Source organism: Eubalaena glacialis, chromosome 13 (genome assembly GCF_028564815.1).
Source record: "Eubalaena glacialis isolate mEubGla1 chromosome 13, mEubGla1.1.hap2.+ XY, whole genome shotgun sequence".
NCBI lineage: Eukaryota > Metazoa > Chordata > Mammalia > Artiodactyla > Balaenidae > Eubalaena > Eubalaena glacialis.
Window position 1 is genome coordinate 52,565,491 of NC_083728.1, and position 22,187 is coordinate 52,587,677.

The 22,187-nt window shown below is 42.7% G+C and overlaps 1 protein-coding gene across 2 annotated transcripts in view; it reads left to right on the forward strand.

The window, feature by feature from the left end:
- RALGAPA2 (Ral GTPase activating protein catalytic subunit alpha 2) overlaps nucleotides 1–22,187 on the forward strand; it is a 285,468-nt gene that overhangs the window by 43,921 nt on the left and 219,360 nt on the right. For both annotated transcript variants that reach the window (XM_061209921.1, XM_061209922.1), the window contains exons 4-9: nucleotides 3,326–3,383; nucleotides 12,656–12,699; nucleotides 14,892–15,069; nucleotides 15,932–16,047; nucleotides 19,287–19,425; nucleotides 21,090–21,292. In XM_061209921.1, coding sequence (XP_061065904.1) covers nucleotides 3,326–3,383; nucleotides 12,656–12,699; nucleotides 14,892–15,069; nucleotides 15,932–16,047; nucleotides 19,287–19,425; nucleotides 21,090–21,292 — 738 coding nt within the window. The remainder of the gene's footprint in view (nucleotides 1–3,325; nucleotides 3,384–12,655; nucleotides 12,700–14,891; nucleotides 15,070–15,931; nucleotides 16,048–19,286; nucleotides 19,426–21,089; nucleotides 21,293–22,187) is intronic.

Genomic DNA, 22,187 nt, shown 5'->3' on the forward strand with positions numbered 1-22,187 from the left:
TGAAGTCACTTTGTTATGTGGCATCGATTTCCCCACATTTCCAGCATCTTTAGCTTTTTCTAACTAGTTGTCATATCAATTAGTCATAAGTATTTCTAATCTTTAACACAATAAGCCTACAAACACCTGGCACATCCAGAGTTTCTCCTTTGACTTGTGCACACTTGCTTCTAACTTCTGTTCCCCCGTCCGGCCCCCCGCATCCTTACCTCCTTAGCGGAACTTCAGGAAACTGTTAGTGCTTGGGTTTTATCTCATTTCATTTCAAGCTCTCTCCCAGAAGGGTCTCATATACACACTCCTTTAACTGCTGCCTGTTTTCTGTTACCATCCAGATCCCATTTCTATATTCTAGACCCATATACCCGATTGCCTAGCAGAACATCTTCAGTAAGGTGGTCCACTGACACCTCAAATTCCAGGATGTCCAGAACCAAACCTGACATGCTTCACTTATGGAATTCCTTCTGGATTTGACATCTTGGATAAAATTATTGCCATCTACCGAGCCCTCTGGCGGGTGGGGGGGCGTCATTCTTGAGTCCTCCATTTACCCAACTACTCGACCCGTCCACCTTGACGGTTTCCCCTTCTGAATGTCACTGTGCCAGCTTCTCCTCTTTACCCTGCTGCCCCTGGTCCAGGCCATTTCACTCCCTGTCTGAAATACTACCGCTGCTTCTTCCTGCACGCCCCTGCCTTTCTTCTCAGCTGTCTTACAGAACCTGCTCCAGGGAGAGCATCAGCCCCGGCCTCGCCCGCCTCTCCAGGCCCGTCTCGTCCCTCCTCAGCCGCCTGCCCGCTGCGCTTACTGCCTCCTGCTGTCTGCCTCTGAACCTTCACACGCGCTCCTCCTCTGTTCCTGCCCTCCACTTGGCTAATTTAATTCATCTGTAAGTCTTAGCCCAAGTGTCCTCTTTTCCAGGAAGCAGTCCATGAAGTCCCCACTGATGGGAGGTGCTTTCCCCTCACCCGTGTAACACGTCATACAAATTTCTGTCAGGCTTCTTTTTTTCCCTGAATGATATTTTCCTTACCGTCTCTCTTGCCTATGAATCATGAAACCCTTAGAAGTAAAGACAAAGTATTTTATTCATAGTTATTTTATTTCTGCATTTCAAGTGCCAAGCCTTGTAGATATTTTTCACTAAGTGGGATCTGGTGTGTGTGTGTGTGTGTGTAGGTATGTTCGAGTGTATGTCAGTATTATCACATAGTAAAACAGATTTAAGATACCCTTTAGAATTATGGGGTTAAAAGATAACCAACATGTTCTAGGGGAAGTCTGAAGTGGAAAAATGGAGGAGAGAAATCAGTGATTTTCAGCGTGTGATCAGCTATGTACAGCTTTTAATATATAATCAGAAATAATCTTTGATGGTCTGTGTAGCATTTTCATCTTTGTAGATGTGTAGCGTGTAGAATTTATAACAAATTATGTAACTAAATACATTTATATTTTATGTTTATCAGATTTTGAAAAACTTAGTTCTTTTAAATGATACAGCTTTTATTTTTTGTTTGGGTTTTCTTTACTAGGTTCAGGGCTAAAAAATGCCCACACATTTTAATGTATTTTAATGTAAATGTCATCACTAATTCAGTTATGTTTAAGGAAATATAAGGTACATATTATGTCAATGTGAACATAAGACCATAGCAAAGATCAGGATTACCTATAAAATTCACAGTTTCACAAGTAAAAAACATTCAGAATTCTTTTACTGAATATTTATTGAGCACCGACTGTGTGCCAGGCATGATCCAGGCACTGGGGATATTTCAGGGTATTCTGGCCTTCATGGGGCTTCCAGTCAGCCAGGGGTGAGGACTGTGCCAGGGACGATGGGACAGGTGATGGAGGAGGTGACGTTTACAGTGAGGCCCGGCTGCTTGGAAAGCCGTCCAGGCCGGGACAAGTCGTGCCCTTGAGAGTCACCCACATTGGATCAGGTTTACCTGTGGTGGCTTTCCCAGTAGACGTTCTTACACATTGCTTTATTGTCAGGTGGGAACAAATGAGGTAAACACACGTGTATGTTGCTGACCCAGTTGGAAAGTTACGCCAAGAAAACCAAACCAAACCCCAAGTTGGCTTGAATGGAAGAGGCAGTGTGTGGATAGCTGCCTGGAAATATACTTATTCAGGAGGTCTGAATATATCAATAAGTTTTTTACCTTAATCTTTTTTTTTCAATTTTTTAATCATAGGAATCTGATATATTTTTTAAAATATTTGTTTATTTATTTATTTATTTGGCTGTGCCAGATCTTAGTTGCGGCACTTGGGATCTTTGTTGCAGCGTGCGGGATCTTTAGTTGCGGCATTTGGGGTCTAGTTCCCTGACCAGGGATCAAACCCGGGCCCCCTGCATTGGGAGCGTGTGGAGTCTTAGCCACTGGACCACCAGGGAAGTCCCTACCTTAATCTTTCAGAATGTTAGACTGTTAGGCTAGGTAAACCTAGAATGAGGATTTTCATAGTAAAATAGTAATATATTATCAATACCAAGGAATGAATTTTAACCAGTGTTTGGATTTTCTACATTTTTTTAAAAGGCAGTTACAGATAGAATACAAGGACTGTTACTGCCCAAGAGTAACTTGCCAATACTTGTTGTAGAGTGAAAAAATGTCGTTCTCATTTGTTTGGGTCTTTTGGGAAAAGCTGCTTTCATTCGCCCAATACTCTTGTATATTGTAAATTTGTTCATTATTGTATCTACCAGAGGCGGCGGGGGGGGGGGGCGGATTCATAACTACAATCCTAAAACTAATTTTTAGCTATTAATTTCAAGAAATTCTTGCCACCAATTTCATTTCCTTATTCCACTGAGTAAGGTCTTATCCTCTTTGTTGTTCATCTTTCTTCCCAATTCCGTTTCTTGTCCAGAGACCAGTGATGATTTTAATGAAAATGGGAAGTGGCAGGTGAAAAAGAAGACACCTAGAGAATCTGGCATTTGAGAGCTTATTCTTGTAATATTTAAGCAATGGCTGTAATTTAATTAAGATAAAATGATCACTTCAGGTTTTCTTTTTTTCTTTTCTTTCTTATAGGCAGAATGTAAGTTGGGACAGTAATCTCTTTAAAACATTCAGGGAAGGAAGTTTGCTTGGGGCAAGTAAAAGAGACTGTCCCGTTGGGGTCCAAGATAAAGTGCAATATTTATGTTATTACGAAGTTTTTTTTTCTTTTCTGAAATATCTCTCTCTCTATATATAGATATACAGCATGTACTGTGGGCTAACTGAAAATGTGTAATTTCATTTGTTGTTTATTTTCTCTTTATATCTTATCAATTTTTGTTTGTTTGTTTTATAGAAAATACTGCAGTTTCTACCTGAACGAATTTTCTTTCGATGGCATTACCAGAGTATAGGTAAGAACAATTACAAAAATTTTAAGTAATATAGATTTCTTCCAGTAGTATTTTCAGTATTGTTTTATATAATCAGCACCATCAAGATAGGTTGCAGCAAGGAATATTAATAAGAGTGTGCTAATTAAAGCTGAGACAGTCCCACCTGGACTTTGGAGGGAAGTACATCATCTGTCTCCTGCTCTAAAAGTGGTTCACAGACCAGCAGTCTCAGCCTCACCTGAGAGCTTGTTAGAAAATGCAGGATCTCAGGCCCCAGCCAGACCTCTTGAATTACAGCCTGCTTTTCCAACAAGAGTCCCAGGGGATTCCTGTGCACATAAAGTTGATCTGGATTATTTTACTTAAATAATTTTACATTTTTTCTTGCAAGAATATCTTGTCCTTCAGGCCTTTATCATGGACTCAGAATTATTTTGTTTGACCGTTTTAGAATGTGGCAGCAAGAGGGAACTCGAAATAAAGCAAGTTACCGTGGCTGCCCTTCTGTCCAGTATTCGACATCTAACAGTTTACTCTCAATTTACTATTCACAGTATAACAAGAGTAATTTGTGGCATTGATTGTGAATTCTACCTTATCTTTAAAGAGTGTCCGGTTTAGTCCTTCTGCCTTAGAGGACTCTGACATTTCCTGTAACTTTTCTGCCTTACCAGGTGGTCGTATTTGAGGAGAGCATGACCTTATAGTGGAATCCTAACTATTAGATCATTCATCCATTCAAATATTTATTGAGGGAGAGACTTTTGTGTGCAAAGTTCAGGGGCAAAAACAGAGCATCTCACCATGCTGTATTATGTAAGCTGATTGCCTAATGGGGATTCGGTGAGAAAAAACGAGTACAGTATGATCATTGCTCTACAAGAAGTGTAATGGGAGCAAAGAAGAAAAGTTGAATAATTCTATTCAGAGGGATTGAGGAAGCCTTTGAAAGAGGTCATTTCAGTCTGAGCCTTGAAAGATGAGTGTGGGAAGGGCTTTCCAGGTGAGAGATCAATAGGAAAAAGACAGGGAACCTGAAAGAACGTGGCACAGTCAGGGGATGTTCCAAAATTCAGGGTCCTAAACTTAATTTAGGATTATTTATGTGAAAACTGTAACCGATCCTTATATAAACTGAATTATTTAAAGTTATATGTTATAAATGTTATAAATGTAAAGAAGGTAAAATATATATACCAAGCACACTATTGAACTGAATGAATAAATCGTTATCTTAAGGTCGTGCCTTGGTCTTTCAGTCTTTCAAACACACGAAGAAAGTTTTTCTTTAAATTTTAGAGTTGTTGATAGCCTTTCTGTTTAACTGATGCTTTGACCTTCTATATTTAAATTAAGGTAAAAATAAAAAAAATTAAACATTAAGTATAAGTTAGAGCGACGTCACGGGGATTTGTGATGCTCTGCGGTACAGCAGGAATGGATGACAATGAAAAATACCTGCATGCAGTGTTCATCTGTGCTCCTTACAATCCTTCAATGTTGTTTATGTCGTCTGTGTGAAAACCACCCTCATTTTCTTCAGATAATACTTTACAATGTCTGAAGACTAGTAGGCTCCCCTCAGCATGAATGAACTTACTAGAACTATGTGGAAATTAACTTGCCACTTGTGTTGTGAAACTTTAGGTACCCAGTAGGCAGTGTGTAGTATCACTTTAACTCTGCCCAGGACCTCGTGGGCTGGTTACAACTGCTGGTACAAGTAGCGTTGGTACCCAGTTTAAGAGTATCTTTCTGAGAACAGTGACTTCTGGCTCGGGGGGCTGCAGAGCGCCGGGTCTCCTGAGCCCCTGGGAGAGCAGGTGTTGTCTTTGTCCGTTGTGTAGGATAAGCCGGCTCTGTAACTCAGTCAGAATGCATCATGTCTCAGGACGTTCAAGTATGAGCATTTGTGTATCAGATCATCCTTATTATTGACACTTGTATACTTAATGCTTGAATCAAGCAGGCTCTTTTCAGATAAATAAATTTTTGCGCGATTTATCGAAGTGGGTAGAAGTTGGTGTTGCGACGGGCCGACATCCCTTTTCTGATGCTCTTCAGGCTAGATGTGGGTTGAATCAGAGTTTCCCAGATTTCAGAATGGCAGTGTGGTGCCTGGGTGCATAACGACCATCGAGTCAACGTTAGTGTCTGTAAGTAACCCCCAGGGGCCTGGGCAGCACCCTGTAACCCAGAGTGTCAGGTTTTCTGTAGCCTGAGCTGTAAGTACTCATCATTGTGAGATAACTACACCCCAAATAGCCTCAGGCTAGCCCGGTGTTGCCACCGCATGAGTTCAGGTCACGTCAGGTCTTGTCCACTAAAGAATTACACAGAAAGAGAAAAACAAATAATGTATACTAACGCATATATGTGGAATCTAAAAAAATGGTATAAATGATCTTATTTGCAAAGCAGAAATAGAGACACAGACATAGAAAACAAACGTATGGATACCAAGGGGGTAAGAGGGGGGTGGGATGAATTGGGAGATGGGGATGGATATATATACACTATTGATACTATGTATAAAATAGATATCTAATGAGAACCTACTGTACCGCAAAGCACAGGGAACTCTACTCAGTGCTCTGTGGTGACCTAAATGGGAAGGAAATCCCAAAAAGAGGGGATATGTGTATACGTGTAGCTGATCCACTTTGCTGTACGGTGGAAAGTAACACAACATTGTAAAGCAACTATACTCCAATAAAAAAAAGTGAAAATGTAAAAACAAAAAAGAGTTACACAGAAACGTTTCTGTTTTCATAGCTTTTTGGATTTTGAAATCTCCAATAAGCGACTGTGGATTTGTAATTCTACACTTTTTTTTTTTTTTAATACCTCAGCTGTACCTCTTGCACTCTTCCGAGTTTGTTTGGACCTGTTAAAACTGTTGCTATTTGTCACTCAAGGTCTTGTCCAAGTTCATTATAGAAAGTAAGAAATTGTGGGGAAATACCAGATTTCAAAGGGAAGGAATGTGTCTTGGATCTCTCCTTAGCACTGGCGTCTTGACATGTGCAAAACCTCCGGGGTCAGGGCAGGAGGCTTTTCCCAACGCCCGACAGTCTAGGGACCTAAGCTCCGTTATTGTACGTTTTCGCATTCTATATAGATATCTGGTATTCCTTACCTAATAGGAAGAACACTGCTGTGTAAACCTCTTAATTAAATGTTAATTGGGCCTGGTAGGGGCCAAGGTACTCTGAAATATTAGCACCTTGGAGTTTGGTTTTCACACCACTGACACAGGATGCTTCCTGCCCCACAGTACAAATGACAGTGTTACTAGGCACAGAAGCCGAAAATATGAGCAACTCCTGTATCTGCAAGTCTTAGAAGCTCTCAGACCCACCCAATAGCCACATTTTACCCTGAGAAGGAAGGAGATAATTCGAAACATCAACTGCCACAGTGTTTGAAGTCGGCTTCTTAGCTTGTCATCGTGTTTTGTCTATAGCAAAGAGAGACATTCTATTTCTCTTAAAAGTGTTTTTAGAGGGAAAAAATAGTCTGTAAGGTTTTAAAGGCTGGCTCCTTGCTGTAAATCTGTGAACAAGGAACATATTTGAACTCTAAGGCTTGCAGTGTGAAATGAACACTGGCTCATTATTCTGAGCATCTGGAGATGCTGATTCAAGTGATGTTTGGAGAGTAAGGAGATTAGGGAAGTGGCTGACACAACACTTATGAACTCTGTGATATATGCTGACCTGTTACTCAACTATTTGCAAATTTCCATTACTAATTACAAATGGAAAAAAATTTGTTTATTAGATTTTTCTTGAAGTCCATTTTAAGCCAGTAAATCATGGTGGGTAAACGTGGCTGCTTGAAGCCTTATCTGAGAGTAATACTGAGAACTGACAGGGAGTGAGATGATGACAAAGAATGCACAGCAGCAAACCAGGGATATTTGGTGCAAGGGCAGGCTGTGGCACCCCTTCATGTGCCCATGTGTCTTAGTACAGGACTCAAGTTATACATGTGTTCGCTTTAAGAAGGTTTACTACTCCCGAGCTTCTATAAAGAAGATTTTCTGTCCCATTCAGTGTATAGTGCTGCGTCTGTACTCAGTAAATGTTTGCCGAGTGGATGAAAGTATATATTTTGTATTAGAGATGTTTTATATTAAAAATGTTAAAAAAATAAATAACCTTTGGGCTTAAAGGAGCAGGCTCAATTAATGAAAGTTCACACACGTATGAAACTTCATACATGGTTTTTATATATGAGTCACTGAATCTAGTTTGTTCAACTAGGTTTTTCTTATACATAGTATAAAAACCAGGTACATAACTAAACTGCAAATATGTTCATGGCTTTTAAAGAGTATCCCTGTGTTGGGTATACCCTGGGCTACCCAGTGGGCTTACATTGCCTGGGATGTGAACACACTCTCTGAAGCTCATTTCTCATAGTATCTGCTGCTCACTCTTCGGCAGTCTGAGTCTGACAGCCCTCCCAGGGCCCCTCCCAGTCAGCCCACTCTTCCCGAGGGAGCGGGGGCTCCCCAGGCACTTCACACCAGGACTCCCTCAGGGTGCATCGCAGCCAGGTTGGGCTAAGTCCGGGGCCCTGTGTGCCTCGTGCCCACCGAGGGCTGGCTGGGCCTGATGCCCTGTCAGCTCACTTGGTGTCCTCCCAGGATCCTCTCTCGGGAGCTTCCCCCATCACTGCTCTGAATTTCTTCCCCTCCTTCGCCTTTGTGCTCTACCCTCCGGAAGCCCTCTTCTTGGGTTAAGCGACAGCCCTACAGCCTCGGCCTCTTGCTTTCACCTCCTTGGCTGCAGAAACCTGGGTTTTCTCTGATGCTTCTCTGTCTCCCTCAGGGTTATGGGGGTGAGACCACAGTCTTTTTTCCTTCAAGGCCCATTCCAGACCTCATCCACCACCCCTTCTACGGAAACCTCTCTCCCTTGACGATGCTGCCTTCTTCCCCTTGTTGTTGCCATGTCCTCTGATCTTCTGCTCGCTTGCTTTTCTTTTTTAATGGCTTTACTCTCTCCCAGCCCTTTTCCTTCATGGCAAGCTACCCATCAGCCCCTTGACCCCCTCGCCTTCTGTGGCTTCCTGACTTCTCTTCCAGCCCTTGTCATGATGCAGATCTCTGTCTGACCACAATCTCCATCCCTGATCTTTCACTCAGTCATTTCCAGGCTACCTGCTCTGTTTTTTCTTTTTCTAAAATACAGCTTTTTAAAAGTATAATTGACATAAAACAAATTGTACGTGTTTAAAATATACATTTTGATAAGTTTAAGCATAGGTGCAGCTATTGCTGCAATCAAGATAATGAACATAGCCATCACTCCCAAAAGTTTCCTCCTGCCCCATTCCACCCTTCCCCAGCTCACCCCCCAGTCCCCAGGCAACCACTGATCTGCTTTTTGTCCTTATAGTTTGATTTTTTAGAGTCTTATAGAAATAGAATCATGCAGTGTACTCTTTTTTGTTTGGCTTCTTTCACTCAATGTAATTATTTTGAGAGTCATCTGTGTTGGTACATATATTAATAGTTCATTCCTTTTTATTTCTAAGTTGTACAGTAGTCCATTGAATGGATATGCCACAGTTTTTTTATCCATTCATTTGGTGATGGGCCTTTGGGTTGTTTCTAGTATGTGGCTACAAATAAAGCTACTGTAAACATTTGTGTACAAGTCTTTGTGTGGACATGTGCTTTCCAGTCTCTTGAGAATGGAATGGCTGAATCAAATAAAGACATATGTTTAACTGCCAGACTATTTTCCCAAGTGGTTGTACCATTTTACATTCCTGCCAGCAGTGTGAGAGTTCCGATTACTCCACATTCTCATCAACACTTAGTCTTATCAGTCTTTTAATTTTAGTGGTAGTGGTATCTCGTTGTGGTTGTAATTTGCATTTCTCTAACGACTAATGATCTTGAGCATCTTTTCATGTGCTATTTGCCACCTGTATGTCTTTGGTGAAGTGTATCTTTGAATCTATTGCCTATTTTTAAATTGAGGGTTTTCCCCCCTAATACTGAATTTTAAGAATTCTTCACATATTCTAGTTATAAGTGTTTTAATCAAATATATGATTTGAAAATACTGTCTTCCCGGCTCTGGCTCATCTTTTCATTTCTTTAATAGTGTCCTTCAAAGAGTAGAAGTTTTTACTTTTGATGAAATCCAATGTATCAGTTTTGCTTTTATGGATTGTGCTTTTGGTGTCATGTCTAAGGAATCTTTGCCTAACCCAAGATCACAAAGATCTTCTCCTGTGTTTCCTTCTAGAAGTTTTATAGTTATGTATTTCACATTTAGGCCCTTGATTCATTTTGAGGTAATCATTGTTAATTTCAGCTTCCTCCAGTAGACTGCTGCTCTCCTGTGCTTAGATGCTGTAGTGCCAGAAAGTCCTTTGCTTCTGCTGCACTGGCGCTTTCAGCAGAGCTTGTGCACCAGCACTCACTTGACATTTCTCCATGTTCTTGCCCCTTCTCTGATGTCATACTGCCATTGCTTATTAGTTGGTTTGAGGCATGACGCATACCCAGAGGGAGGTTTTTTTAAAATTAAAAATAAATAAGAAAGAATTTTATAATGTTAAAGTTAGATTTGACACGTCTTTGTGAAATTGTGGCCTTAAAAATATCTTTAAAAGATCTTGAAAAGATTGCCACTTTATCAGGAGAAATCTTCAAGCATTGCAATTCTTATCAGTGAGATAAGCAAAGAAGTAGACTTTGAAAACATTGATTAATTTGCTTCCATTAAAGCCAGGAAAGTAAGATTATAATACATTCTGTGTTATAAATATTTAAACTAATGTGATTTTTCATAATACTTTTTCATTTTTCAATATTGAGCTTTTTGACTTTTCAATATTTTTCAACTACTTTACTGTACTCATTCATTTATTCTTTTTTCACATGAGTCAATATAGTGGCAATCAGTAGGGTTGAAGAGGCACATAAAAGAGATGGAGGTGGGTATAATCACAGTTTGGTTGAGGAGTTTAAAAATCCAAACAGGAATGAAATACAGAGAGAAACTTTTTGAAATTAAAATGAAACGGATTTCATAATGGTAAAGTAAAAGTAGAAATATCTTTGTGAACTTAGGGTCTTTAAGAAATACCTAATGTGGCCAGGGAAGGCTCTCAGGTACTCATCACCAATTCTCATGTTGAAACCCTCTGACATGTGCCTGCACTGCACACATTTTTCTTTATAATGTTGATCTTATTTAAAAAGAGGTCCTTAGAGAATAGCTGATGCCCTATCTTTCAGGGGGAATGTGCTTCGCATGTACCAGACACTGTTCTAAGCATGTATATAAACTCATTTAAACCTCATTACAATGCTCTCTGGTAGGCACTGTTATTATCCCATTTTACAGATGAGAAAACTCAGGCATGGTGAAAGTAAGTAAGTGACCCAGGTTACACAGTAAGCACAGAACCTAGATTTGAACCCTAGCAGTCTGGCTCCTGAATCTGGCTTGCAACTGCTAAGCTGCACTGCCTCACACACCTGAGAGTTTCTGAATACAGCAGGATGGAATAGATCAAATATATATGTATTAGTTTTCTGTTGCTGCTGTGACGAATTAACAGAATCATTTCAAAAAGTAGGGAACTATTGACAGATATGGGACATAGATTCTATATGTCTGTTTGTAAAGTCTGTCCTTTTCCTATGTATTTTCTCCTCCCTGTGTAGGGAAGTGTGGATATAGGCAACTATGGGTAGGCTGAGAGTTTAAAATAAAAATGTTGAGCCCATTTTAAGAAGGGGAAGGAAGGACTGACAACCCCCCCGTGGTCACACACAATGACCAGGAGAAAGTGTTTCCGAGAATGTGTTGCAAGATGGTGGATTTGCCGGATGTCTGGGAAGAGAGCTGTCTGTGCAGACTTTATCCCGAGTCTCCCGGGAGGTGAGGTTCTGCCGGCTCTGCCAAGCCTCGGGAGGTCCTCATGGGCATAATGGAGCAATTACTAAGCTGAGGCAGAGCGGACTTGGTCCAAGAATGGATGAACAGGGAGGCGAGGGACGAGGACCCGGTGGAGGACAGATGTGGGATAAGTAGTCCCGTGAGCACAGGCACTCAGGGCTCGGCTGTGAGAGAGCCCAGCCTAGTCAATGCTGACTCTGGACCCCAAATCACTGGACATGCTTTGGTGACAGATGTGGAGGGAAGTGGGCGTTTTAACTTCCTACTTCATCACAAACCATTAGTAATTCAGTGCTGCAACCTAGTCACGACGATGGTGAGTTCCCACCGAGCCCAGCATTAGGTGTTATCAACAGTACAACAGATAGCTGTACAAGGTTCCTTCAGAAAGCCAATGATTTCATTCCAGGTAATGAATTCCTAAAGTGTATGCATTTAACCGACACACGTGTATCTGTCCACATAGGTACGACCTGTAGCAGTTGTCGAGGCACTGGCTCTATTTCTTCAAAATATATTGGTGGTGTAAAGTGACTCGATATCCAATTTTAAAATATTGCACAAAACTTTCCATCAGGAAATCTAAATAATTTTTTTTCCTCAAAAAAATTGGGAAAAACGGTTCTCTCGCTTAAGACTTCCAATTTATTTTTATTTTAAAAGATTACTTCCTTTTTGAGGTTGAGATCTCATTTAGGGGCTACATGTGATACTGAGGTGTGGTTGCCAAGCCATCTCCATGCTAAAGGCATGAACACATCTAGCGAGTAATAGGTACTATGTCTCCGTCCTCATGAGGGAGACTTCTCCCCCCAGTGGGCTGCAGCACCAGCTGGTGTAGTTCTGAGGAAACCTTGAATCCCTCTCCTCAACAGTGACCAAAGTGCTCTGCTAGATGATTTATTGATGGACAGAACCCATAAATGTGGTTGTCGTTGCAAAGAGAGAGACATGCTGTCCTGAATATTTGCAAAATGGTCTTGTAAAAATGTTTTGTGAGTGGTAGTTTTATATTATGTTTTCCTTTAGAGATTTAAAGAAATCATTCATTTTGTGCCTGACAGAGACATTTGCACATAATCCACTGTGGGCATTTGGGTTACCTTCATATCAATCACTTTGACTCTTTTAAAAGAATTTTGAAGAGGTTCATACTTAAAGTATTTTTATCCTAACAACATCTCTCCTTCTATGACATTGCTTTGCTTCTGAAGGTCAGCCTTCTTCCTTTTATTTTCTAAAAATGATATCTTTTGTCATAAGTACATTTTTTCTTTCTAAAACTAATTTTTAAAAAATAGGTCTTAGATATGCATTCATATACTCCATTTCTAATTCATTGTTTTAAACTTTCAGGCTCAACGTTAAAGAAGCTTCTACACACTGGAAATTCTCTTAAGGTATTTATTTTAGATGAAAGTGTAATGGCTTTTTTCATTACTCTTAAACTTATTCATGCCATAAAGTGACCAAATTAGGCCATTTTGAAAAAAAAATCTTTAAAAGCCATTTAACTTAATTTTTATTTTAATTGAGAAATGATATGACAAATATTGTTAGAGTTTTTGTACTTACATCATAATTTATTGTGCTAGAGATTTTAAACATTATTAGGAGAAAGTGGCTTGGGATTCAGAGTTTGGAATCCTGCGTTCTAATTTCGATTCTGCCGTGTGCAGCCAGGGGACCACCGACGAGGGGCTGACTGCTTCAGCTTTATCATCGGAAAAGAGAAGTTGAACCAATCCTCCCTAAGCTTCAGAGCTAATGTGCCTGATTCTGTTCACCCCAGTAATCTTGTTGTTAAAAATTATAGTTGTCTCTCAATTATTTTTTGCTATTTTTGAGAACGCTTGTGGGGAAAAAGAGCAGCAGAGGCTTACTCTTGAATGTTTATTTGCAGCAGATTGATCTTGTAATTTAGGTTAAAATTGGCTTATTTTAAAATGAATGTGCCTTTTATAAAAGTATACCATTTGATGCTGGAATAAGATGACCCTAAAACATAAGTGGCAGAAGAAGCCAGCCTGGGATGTATGTTTTATGGAAGATAATTCAACTTCATAGCTATTTAATTTATGTGTGTGCCTTTAATAAGCTAATACATTTTTGGTTTTATATCAGTTTAAACAATCCTAGCCACTCATACTGGATAGGTTCACTCTCTCTTACCTGTTGGAAAAAAAGAGATGAACTGTCCCTAGTTTCATGATTGTTCCATATTTTGTCCCTCCTATTTTAATTAATGGTCTTATAGCTAAAACTTACCAGCTTGTTATCATCTGTTTATTATTGGACTTATTGATATTTAATTATCTTAATGCAGTTAACATAAAAAATTGGAGATTTGTGATCGAAGTATGTAGAAACTTTTCTCTTGTTAAATTTGATATAATTTGGTTAGATATACATAGAGCCCTGTCATTTTTTGTTGGGTGCTGAATAGCATTATGTATTCAGCATCGTCACCACTCATCTTACCTGCTGGGCAGGTGTGAGCGGCTGAGCAGAGCAGAGCAGTGCTGAGTCCAGGGCATGTCTGGAAGGGTGTCATGGGATCAGTGTTGATGGGGTATCTGTCTTGGTGTATTTGACTTCTCTGGGGGGTCAGCCAAGCTTTTCTCCCTCCCTCCCTCCCTCCCTCCATCCCTCCCTTCCTTCCTTCCTGTCTCTCCTCTTCTGCTTACCTTTCCTGCAGAGCCTGGGGCTTGGCTTGAACACTTGCTGTGGAGGAATCAGCACCACTTTGGTGTCACTGAAAGGAGATCAGGCAGCCCCTCAGTTGCCTGTATTTGGGGCTGACTACATCTTTCAGCTGCGTCTGACATTTTTTTCATCTCCTTTGCTTATTTAACCTCTTTTATTGACATCTTCCCAGCCATTTAGGAATATAAAAATGGAGTTACCTGTGTTTATGAATTCTAGGAATGGGAAGTTGAAAGTAAGTGCAGAGGAGGAAGAAGGGCACATCTGCCTATATGGATATTTTCTGCCGGTGATGCCAACGATTCGGAGCATGGCAAAGGGTAGGAGAGAATAGAGTAGGGACACAGACAGGGGAGCCAGGTCTTCAGGGTCCTATTCAGCTCTAAGTGTCCTGATTTTCAAGAACGTCATACATGTGCATAATGTAGTGACATGACAAAAATTCTATCCAAAGCACAGCATTGATGATATGGGTGCTGTTGCCATAAGGAATGAAATACTGCTAATAGGAAATGCTTAGGTAGCACTTATGTGAGTTGGGCGGTTCTAACTCGCTTCACCCCATACCAGCACTTTGTGGAAAACTCTGTTATCATCCCTGTTTTACAGATGGGGGCGCCGAGGCACAGAGGAGTTAAGTGGTCCTCCACGGCTCACAGCTAAAGCTAGAAAGTGGCTGAGGCTGCACTGGAGCTCAGGCACTCTGGCCCTCGTGCTGGGTTGCAGTGCCCTTGCTTCCTGGTCACTCAGGCAAGGACTCGGTGCAGGACTTCAGTAATGCTTTTAGCTTCTAGGTTATTTTCCCCCAGAACCAATGCTACATTGCAATGCATTTCTACAAATACATGTACGTATTTACTTTTGTTGCCTTTGATATTGTTTTTAGATAAGATGTGAAGGAATCAGGCTGTTTCTCCTGTGGCTTCAAGCACTTCAGACAAACTGTGCAGAAGAGCAGGTGCTGATCTTTGCTTGCCTGGTGCCCGGTTTCCCAGCCATCATGTCGTCCAGGGGGCCCTGTACACTGGAGACACTCATCAATCCTGGCCCCAGCGCAGCTGACGGTGAGCGATGGTGGCACATCTTACAGGTGGAAACAACCCTCCAAGTTGCGTTGAGGAATTCCTTGGTCTGTCCTTTTCCTGAATAGAAACCTTGGTTTCATAGATGGGTAGTCGTGTTTCGTACTCACAGTAGATTCTTACAAACATTAGAACTGACAAAGTTGGAGCCTGTTTTATATGAAATGATGACAGGAGAGATTTACTGGAGTGGTGGAAACAGGAACGGAAGGGAGGGGACGGCTGTTGGCAGGAGCACAGACACATGGTACGTCTGGAGTGAGTGCTTTTGTTGCTGTTAATGAGATTTAAATCCGCCTCCCAAACTGCTGCCTGTTGCCCTCATCACGATTGTTCTATAAGTGGGCGTTCATCTGCTCCCCCAGGCTCTTTGTTGCCAGCTGTGTATTTTCGTGCAGCGTTCATGGAAGGACAGTGGTGGCCTCACCGGACTATTAATGCCAGCCGTTTGTGCCCAGTGAGTTTTCAAGGAACTTGCCCGTTAGGGCCACTGATTTATTATTGCCTATCACTTTATTGCCCAGTGACAGGTATTTGATCTTGGGCTGGCCAGAGCAGAATGTGAAAGGGAAAAGAATGGTCCAGTGAGGGAGGTGGCTTCATGGGCATCTGTCCCCTGTGTCAGATGAGCCTGGCCTGAAGTGTGAGCAGTTCCAGTGGTTGGTACATATATTTTATTTTATTTTTTTGAAATTTTTATTAGAGTGTAGTTGATTTACAATGTTGTGCTAGTTTCTGCTATACAGCAAAGTGAGGTACATGTATTTTAATAGAGGCCATTTTTCAAAGCCCTGTTTGAAATTTAACTTTGGTGAAAGAGCTTTCCTTATTTTCCATTCTGCAGCAAAGATATATCCAGAAGAAATCACGCCACTCCTGCCAGCCATATCAGGGGAAAAGATCACTGAGGACCAAACATGCTTTTTTCTTCAAATACTGTTGAAATATATGGTTACTCAGGTATGAGCAAAATTGTGGATAATTCAGTGATGGTCGTATTCTCAGTAGGAAAGAGAAAACATTGCCTCTTTTCTTCCTGTTTGTTCATATTTTATATTTTTGCTTTTTCTTTGAGGTGATTTTATTTGGTATTTCACTAAACATAGAATGTGTGCCAGGACACTTCAGCAGAGACCAGGCCTACATACTAGTGTGTGTGTGTGTGTGTGTGTGTGTGTGTGTGTGTGTGTGTGTATGTGTGCGTAAAGGATGCAATTCTGTCCTCCATCTGTCTCCTTTACTTTCATATGGTTTCATATTATTCACACAGAACACTTCACTTATGACACTTCTGCTCACCAAATGTGTGGGATTTGAATCACCTAGTAATTCTCTGCGACACTAGCCGGGTGTCTTACAATTTAACTCACTTCCGACACTCTCTACCTGGAGGTGGCCTCAGGTCTCACAGGAAGGGACTCAGTCTTCTAATGTGCCCCCACCCCCTCAGATGCCAGTCGCAGGGAGTCGGTCCCCAGGTTGCCCATGACTTCTGTCCAATCTGCCTACAAATCGGAGGTTCACGTGACTCACTCCTCAGGTTCAATTCATTTTCTGAGTGGCTCACAGAACTCCGGGAAACATTGATTTACATTTACCAGTTTATGAAAGGTTATGATAAAGGACACGGATGAACAACCAGATGAAGACACACACAGGGTGAGGTCTGGAGGCGTCCTGGGTGCAGGGGCTTCTGTCCCTGTGGATGGGGGTGCGTCCCCCTCCTGGAGTGTCCATGTGTTCAGCCTGGACACTCCCTGAAACCCAGGCTGTTGGGATTTTTCTGGCAGCTTCTTCACGGGGACATGATCAATTATTAACTCCATTTCCAGCTCCCCTCCCGCCTCTGGAACAATGGGGAAGGGGGCGGGGAGAGGTTGAAAATTCCAAGCTTCAGACCGCGGCTTGTCCTCCTGGTGACCAGCCCCGTCCAGGAGCCTGTTCAGAGTTGCCTAGAGCTCTTGTCACTTAGAAGTGACCAGGGTGTTAGGGCCTCTGTGCCAGGAGCCAGGGGCAGAGACCAGTATAGGTATTTCTGTTATCTCAGAGTATCTGACTATTTCTGTCTGTTTGCTCCTTTCCTGCCCCTGTTCTCTGTGCTGGTGAGACGGGATGGGGGAGGAGCAAGCCCGAGGCTGACCGGGCGGGTCTGGAATGATTGGGCAGAGCGGCCAGGGGTCCTGAAGGAAACCCGTGGAATGATCTCATCCTGCCGTCAGCACGGCCTGCTTTATGATGCGTGGTCCTGTCTCTGAAATTTACCAGCTGAATACAGAACTAAACTAGGGGATTTATGCCTCTTGGTCTGTATTTCTGAACAGTGATGAGGTTTGGAAAAAGCTACTGCTTCTTTTCTCTCAGCGAACACGTCCCTGGTCCCTGAGCTCCTCTGGGGTGTCGTCCAGGTTCTGTCCTTCCCGTCACAACCTGGTTTGTTGATGTGTAATCTCTGCCATGTCCGCTTCCTCACCCAGTAGGCCTTTGACACCCGCTGTCACCTGCCTCTGTCCCGTCACCGCGAAATCAGGGGCCCTGGATGCACAGGGTTCTAGTGTCAGGTCCAGAGAAGGACACTTGAGTGTTTGTCGTCCTCGACCTTCCAGGTGATTCCAGGGGACCCCCTTCTTTGTCAGGGTCTCTCCTCCTGTGATGCTTCTGCCGGCTTCCCCTCCCATCCTTTCCTCCTTTCCACCTTTCTCTAGGAGACTGTGTTTCTCGCTGCCCTTTCTGCCCACCGTGTCCCGCGCGGCGACCTCGTGTGCTCTCCTCTCCCCGATTCCTTTAGCAGCACCGCAGGCACAGGACTCCCACATCCTGAGCGCTTGGCCTGGGTTCTGTCACCGTTGGGGAGCCCCACGTCCTAGCTGTGCGGCCCCTCCTGCACGCCTCTCAGTCCCATCCGTCAGGCGTGGTTGGGTCGGGCTTTCCATCCGTCCCAGGAGAGCAGCAGAGTAGCCAGAACCCGGATGTGCTGGGGGACTTGGGTTTCATTCTAGACGTGTGACCTCGGATGAGTCCTGTAGCCCCTGGGACCCCATCAGAGGAAGGATTGGTAGAGGGTGGAGGTGACCCCTCTCCACTGCGTGCAGGATTGTGTGTGTGTGTCCGCCCACCCCCTCCTTCCCTCGGCCTATTGGATGGGTAGGTCCTCGGAGCAGAGCTTACCCCTTGCCTCACCCCGGGGGGCTTCTGACATGTAGGAGACGTGGACCTCTCTGCCCCAGGTCGGCCACGGCCCCTCCTCCCTGGACCGCAGGTGCCTCACGGGGGCCGAGTCAGGAAGGTGTCGGGAAGCTCTGCTCTAGAGCGCGCTGTGGTCTCACAGGCGGGACGGCCACTGGCAGGCATTCTCTAAGGGCCAGTTCACGCCACGTTTGCCTCGGTCGTGGGAGGACCCCCCCTCCCCCACCCCCGTCACCATCTGGGCTCCTGGCCTGTGTGGGCCTCTCCCTGCGGGGGAGCTATTTGCAGTGCTCCCGCTGGGGGATGCGGTGCTGGTTATTTGAGGGGGAAACAGTGTCTCGACACTGTGAAAGGGTTAAACTTAAATTGTAGCTGGGCTGGGAGGCCAGGTTTATCCCAGCCTGTGGATTGCTTTTTTTTCTTTTAATTGAAATACAGTTGCTTTACAATACTGTGTTAGTTTCAGGTGTACAGCAAAGTGACTCAGTTATACATACAGCTTATGGATTGCTTTTCATGCCCTTTCCGAGATTCCATAGCTTTGCATTTTGAGAATGATTTTGCATGTAGGTAACATTGGATAAAATTCTTGCAAGGGATTGTTTCCTTAATTCTTGTTTATTGTAAATGGCCTTTTTTGAATTAAAAAAAAAAACACCTGATTACTTCTGACAGAACGTTTTAAGGGCACAAAGAACGTTAAATCATTACAGAGAACATGTAGAAAAAAATATGGGCATGATGTAGTAGGACAAGTTTAAAAAGATATGGTATCATTGTTTTTTTTTTCTTGAATATCTGGTAAAAATGCTGTTTTTAACCTAGTTACTGTTTTGTTTTGAAGTATTCCTTCTTGTCATCTTTGGAGTTTTAAGATGTTATTACATAATTGTCACTGCTATTTCTCACGTTTTTTATTTAGGATAGGGATTTTAATAACATAGCAGCATTTCAGTTGAGTATTCATTAACCTGAAATGTAACTATATATATGTTTTTCCCATGTGTGATCTGAAGGCCGCAAGCTTGGAGTGGAAGCACAAGGAGAATCAAGAGACTGGTTTTAAATTTCTTTTTACATTGTTTAGAAAGTATTACCTTCCTCATTTGTTTCCATCATTTACCAAGTTAACGAACATCTACAAGCCTGTGCTTGGTAAGTACTGAGTGGGCTGTGTGTCCCGCCTCTTCCAAAGTGGCCTTTGATTATTTTTAAATAAAATAATCATTCTTTCTCATGTTTAATGGTAACTTTGTTGTAAGAAGTTTACAGTTTCCTAATGAATGATTTTAACTATTTGTACAAACTAAGATTTACCTCAGTTCACAGCAATAAAGGGAATCTGTGGCTCCTGTACTTAGAAGTAATTTGATATGTATCATGGTATTTTTGGTGTAATTACATTTAATGAAGTTTTTAATGTAAAAAAAGCCTGAATTTCCTGAAGTATACTCTTACGGGTGGCGGGGTGTGGAGACCCCAGACCTTGCCCAGGGATGAGGCCAGCACAGGCCACAGAGCTGCCCTCAGTATGGCTTTTTCAGCACTGGATCCTTCATCTACCAGGTGCTACTCACAGCTTCTAACGGAGGCACAGATGTTTGGGTGACTGGGGAACCGAGGGACGGTGAGCCCCCGAGAGATAGGAAACGTAAGGGGTTTCTAATTTAGCTTCCAGGGTTTTCCTTCTATAAGAGGTGAGGACGCATAGGACAGAAGCATCCCTTGCAGTGGTGGCGGAGGGAGTGGGGTGCTGGACAAATCTTTCTCTCCCTATTATTTTAAAATGAGTGAAAATAGTTCAAATAAATGATCAAGAACAGTTTTGGAAGAGAAAAGGTCACAACAGCCATTAACGTATCTGGGGAGTGTGGACAGCTAATTCAGTTATCTTTGGATGTCTCTGTGCTCACCCACACACCTGGGCAAGGAGAAGCAGCTGAAGCTCGGCTCACTTGGAAAGTGGTAGAAGTGCTGACTTTTAGTGGTACCAGGGTATGTATTTTGTTAGCTATATATTTGTGGGTACTTTTTTCAAAAATTGTTTCTGATTTTATAAGTCCTCCATTTCATTGTAGAAAACATGGTGTATTGTTACTATCCTTAGATTAAAAAGGATTTGCTGAGAACTTTTCTGCTGCAGGTATTTCAGTAAGAGAGTTGAACTTACAGCAAATGGTATCTCAGATTCAATACCATATCATTTTCATATTAATTATGGTATTTAAAGAATGAGAAGTGGACTTCTTATTAATTCTTTGGAAATGGTGGTGTCTGATATCTCCAAGATGAAACGTGACTGTCTGAATTCTTTTAGACATAAAGTAGATTATACTAATTCTATGTCTTTGGATGCATCTAAAGGGAAAAGGATATAAAACTAAAGATTAGTAGATTTGATCAGTGTAACGTTAGATGATAAAATACCTAATGCGATTAAAAAATGTCTATACATGCTTTTACGTCTATTCTAGTCATAAAATAAGGTTAAATTAGTTATATGTGAAAAGATTTTCGCTATTATAATCTCATGTAATTTCTCAAATTGGTTAAAAAGAGTTATGACCTTTGTTTTTCCACAGCTGTATACATAGTTGTATGTAGATAATAACAACCACCACCCCGCGTTGGTCAGACTGCAAGGCAGACCCAGAGATGAGCCTACCAGAAGATGCCATTTTTAATCACTTGGGTTTTTAAATCTCAGCTGCTGTTTAAACAACCAGATATATGTCTATTTAATTAGAAACTGAAACATTTGTAGGGGTTACATGATGTTAAGACTGACTAACCTGATCATGTGTTCTTTTGTCTTGCAGACATCCCCCACTTGAGACCAAAGCCCGTGTATGTTGTTACTACAACTCGAGACAGTGAGAACACTTACAGCACAAAAACCCCATACATGGCAGCTCGCGTTGTTTTTATTAAGTGGATCGTGACTTTCTTTTTGGAAAAAAAGTATCTAACTGCAACACAAAACACTAAGAATGGAGTTGATGTATTGCCCAAAATCATTCAGGTATGTCATTCATCACTTTTTTATCTTTCAATTCTGGTGTCATAACCTATACTTACACCAGAGTAATTGACTATCAGGGTTATTGGCTCTCACAGGTTGTTGGTCATAGGGACTCGATTTACTGGCTCCTCTGTCTGTACTGCTGAGGTTTCAGAGGAAGCCGTGAGTTGGAAGCACTTGCCGTGCTCTGTTGATGTTGCCATGACAAGGCGACCCTGGGGCCGAGGGAGGCCTTCTGAGCAGGTGGCTGACCTGTGCGCTCCTGGCTCCCTCTCACCTCCCCTGCTTCACTCGGGCCCCAGTGACCTTGAGCATGACGCCGAGGGCCTCTCTTGCCTTGCTCCTCCCAGCCCCAGCAGGGTCCTCAGGAATTGTGAGGTGGTCCATGGAGAGGACCCCTGAGACTGCCAGGTGCCCTCTGGGATCTCAGGGAGGGAAGGGGTGGGTCAGCAGCTCAGGATTTTGGGTGGTGGTTGAGCCACTATGGGGTCCCCAGAAGAGGGGTCTGTGTCTCCCTGAGGCCTGGGTGAAGCCCTCTTCTCACCTGGGGGCTGTGGGGCTTCCCTCTCTCAGTGGCATTGGTCAACACGTGGGGCTTTCCCGGCAGGCTGTGTGGCTTCGGGCCTTTGTGCAGGCAGAGCAGGACCACTTGTGGAAGTCAGAGAGGCCGCTGTGTGGGGGAGTCATGGTTTCGTGTGCTTTGTTTCACTGGCGCCAAGAACAGGGTCAGGACGTGTGGTCCACTTAGTGCAGGTTGGCTGATGCTCTGCAGTTCCCAGATGTGTGATGTCGGCCTGGGCTGGAGGGTGCACTCCCCGAGGGGCACTCGGTACCCTGATGGCAGAGCGCCGAGCTGGTCCAGAGCACAGGCTCCATAATAAGAACAACAAAAGAC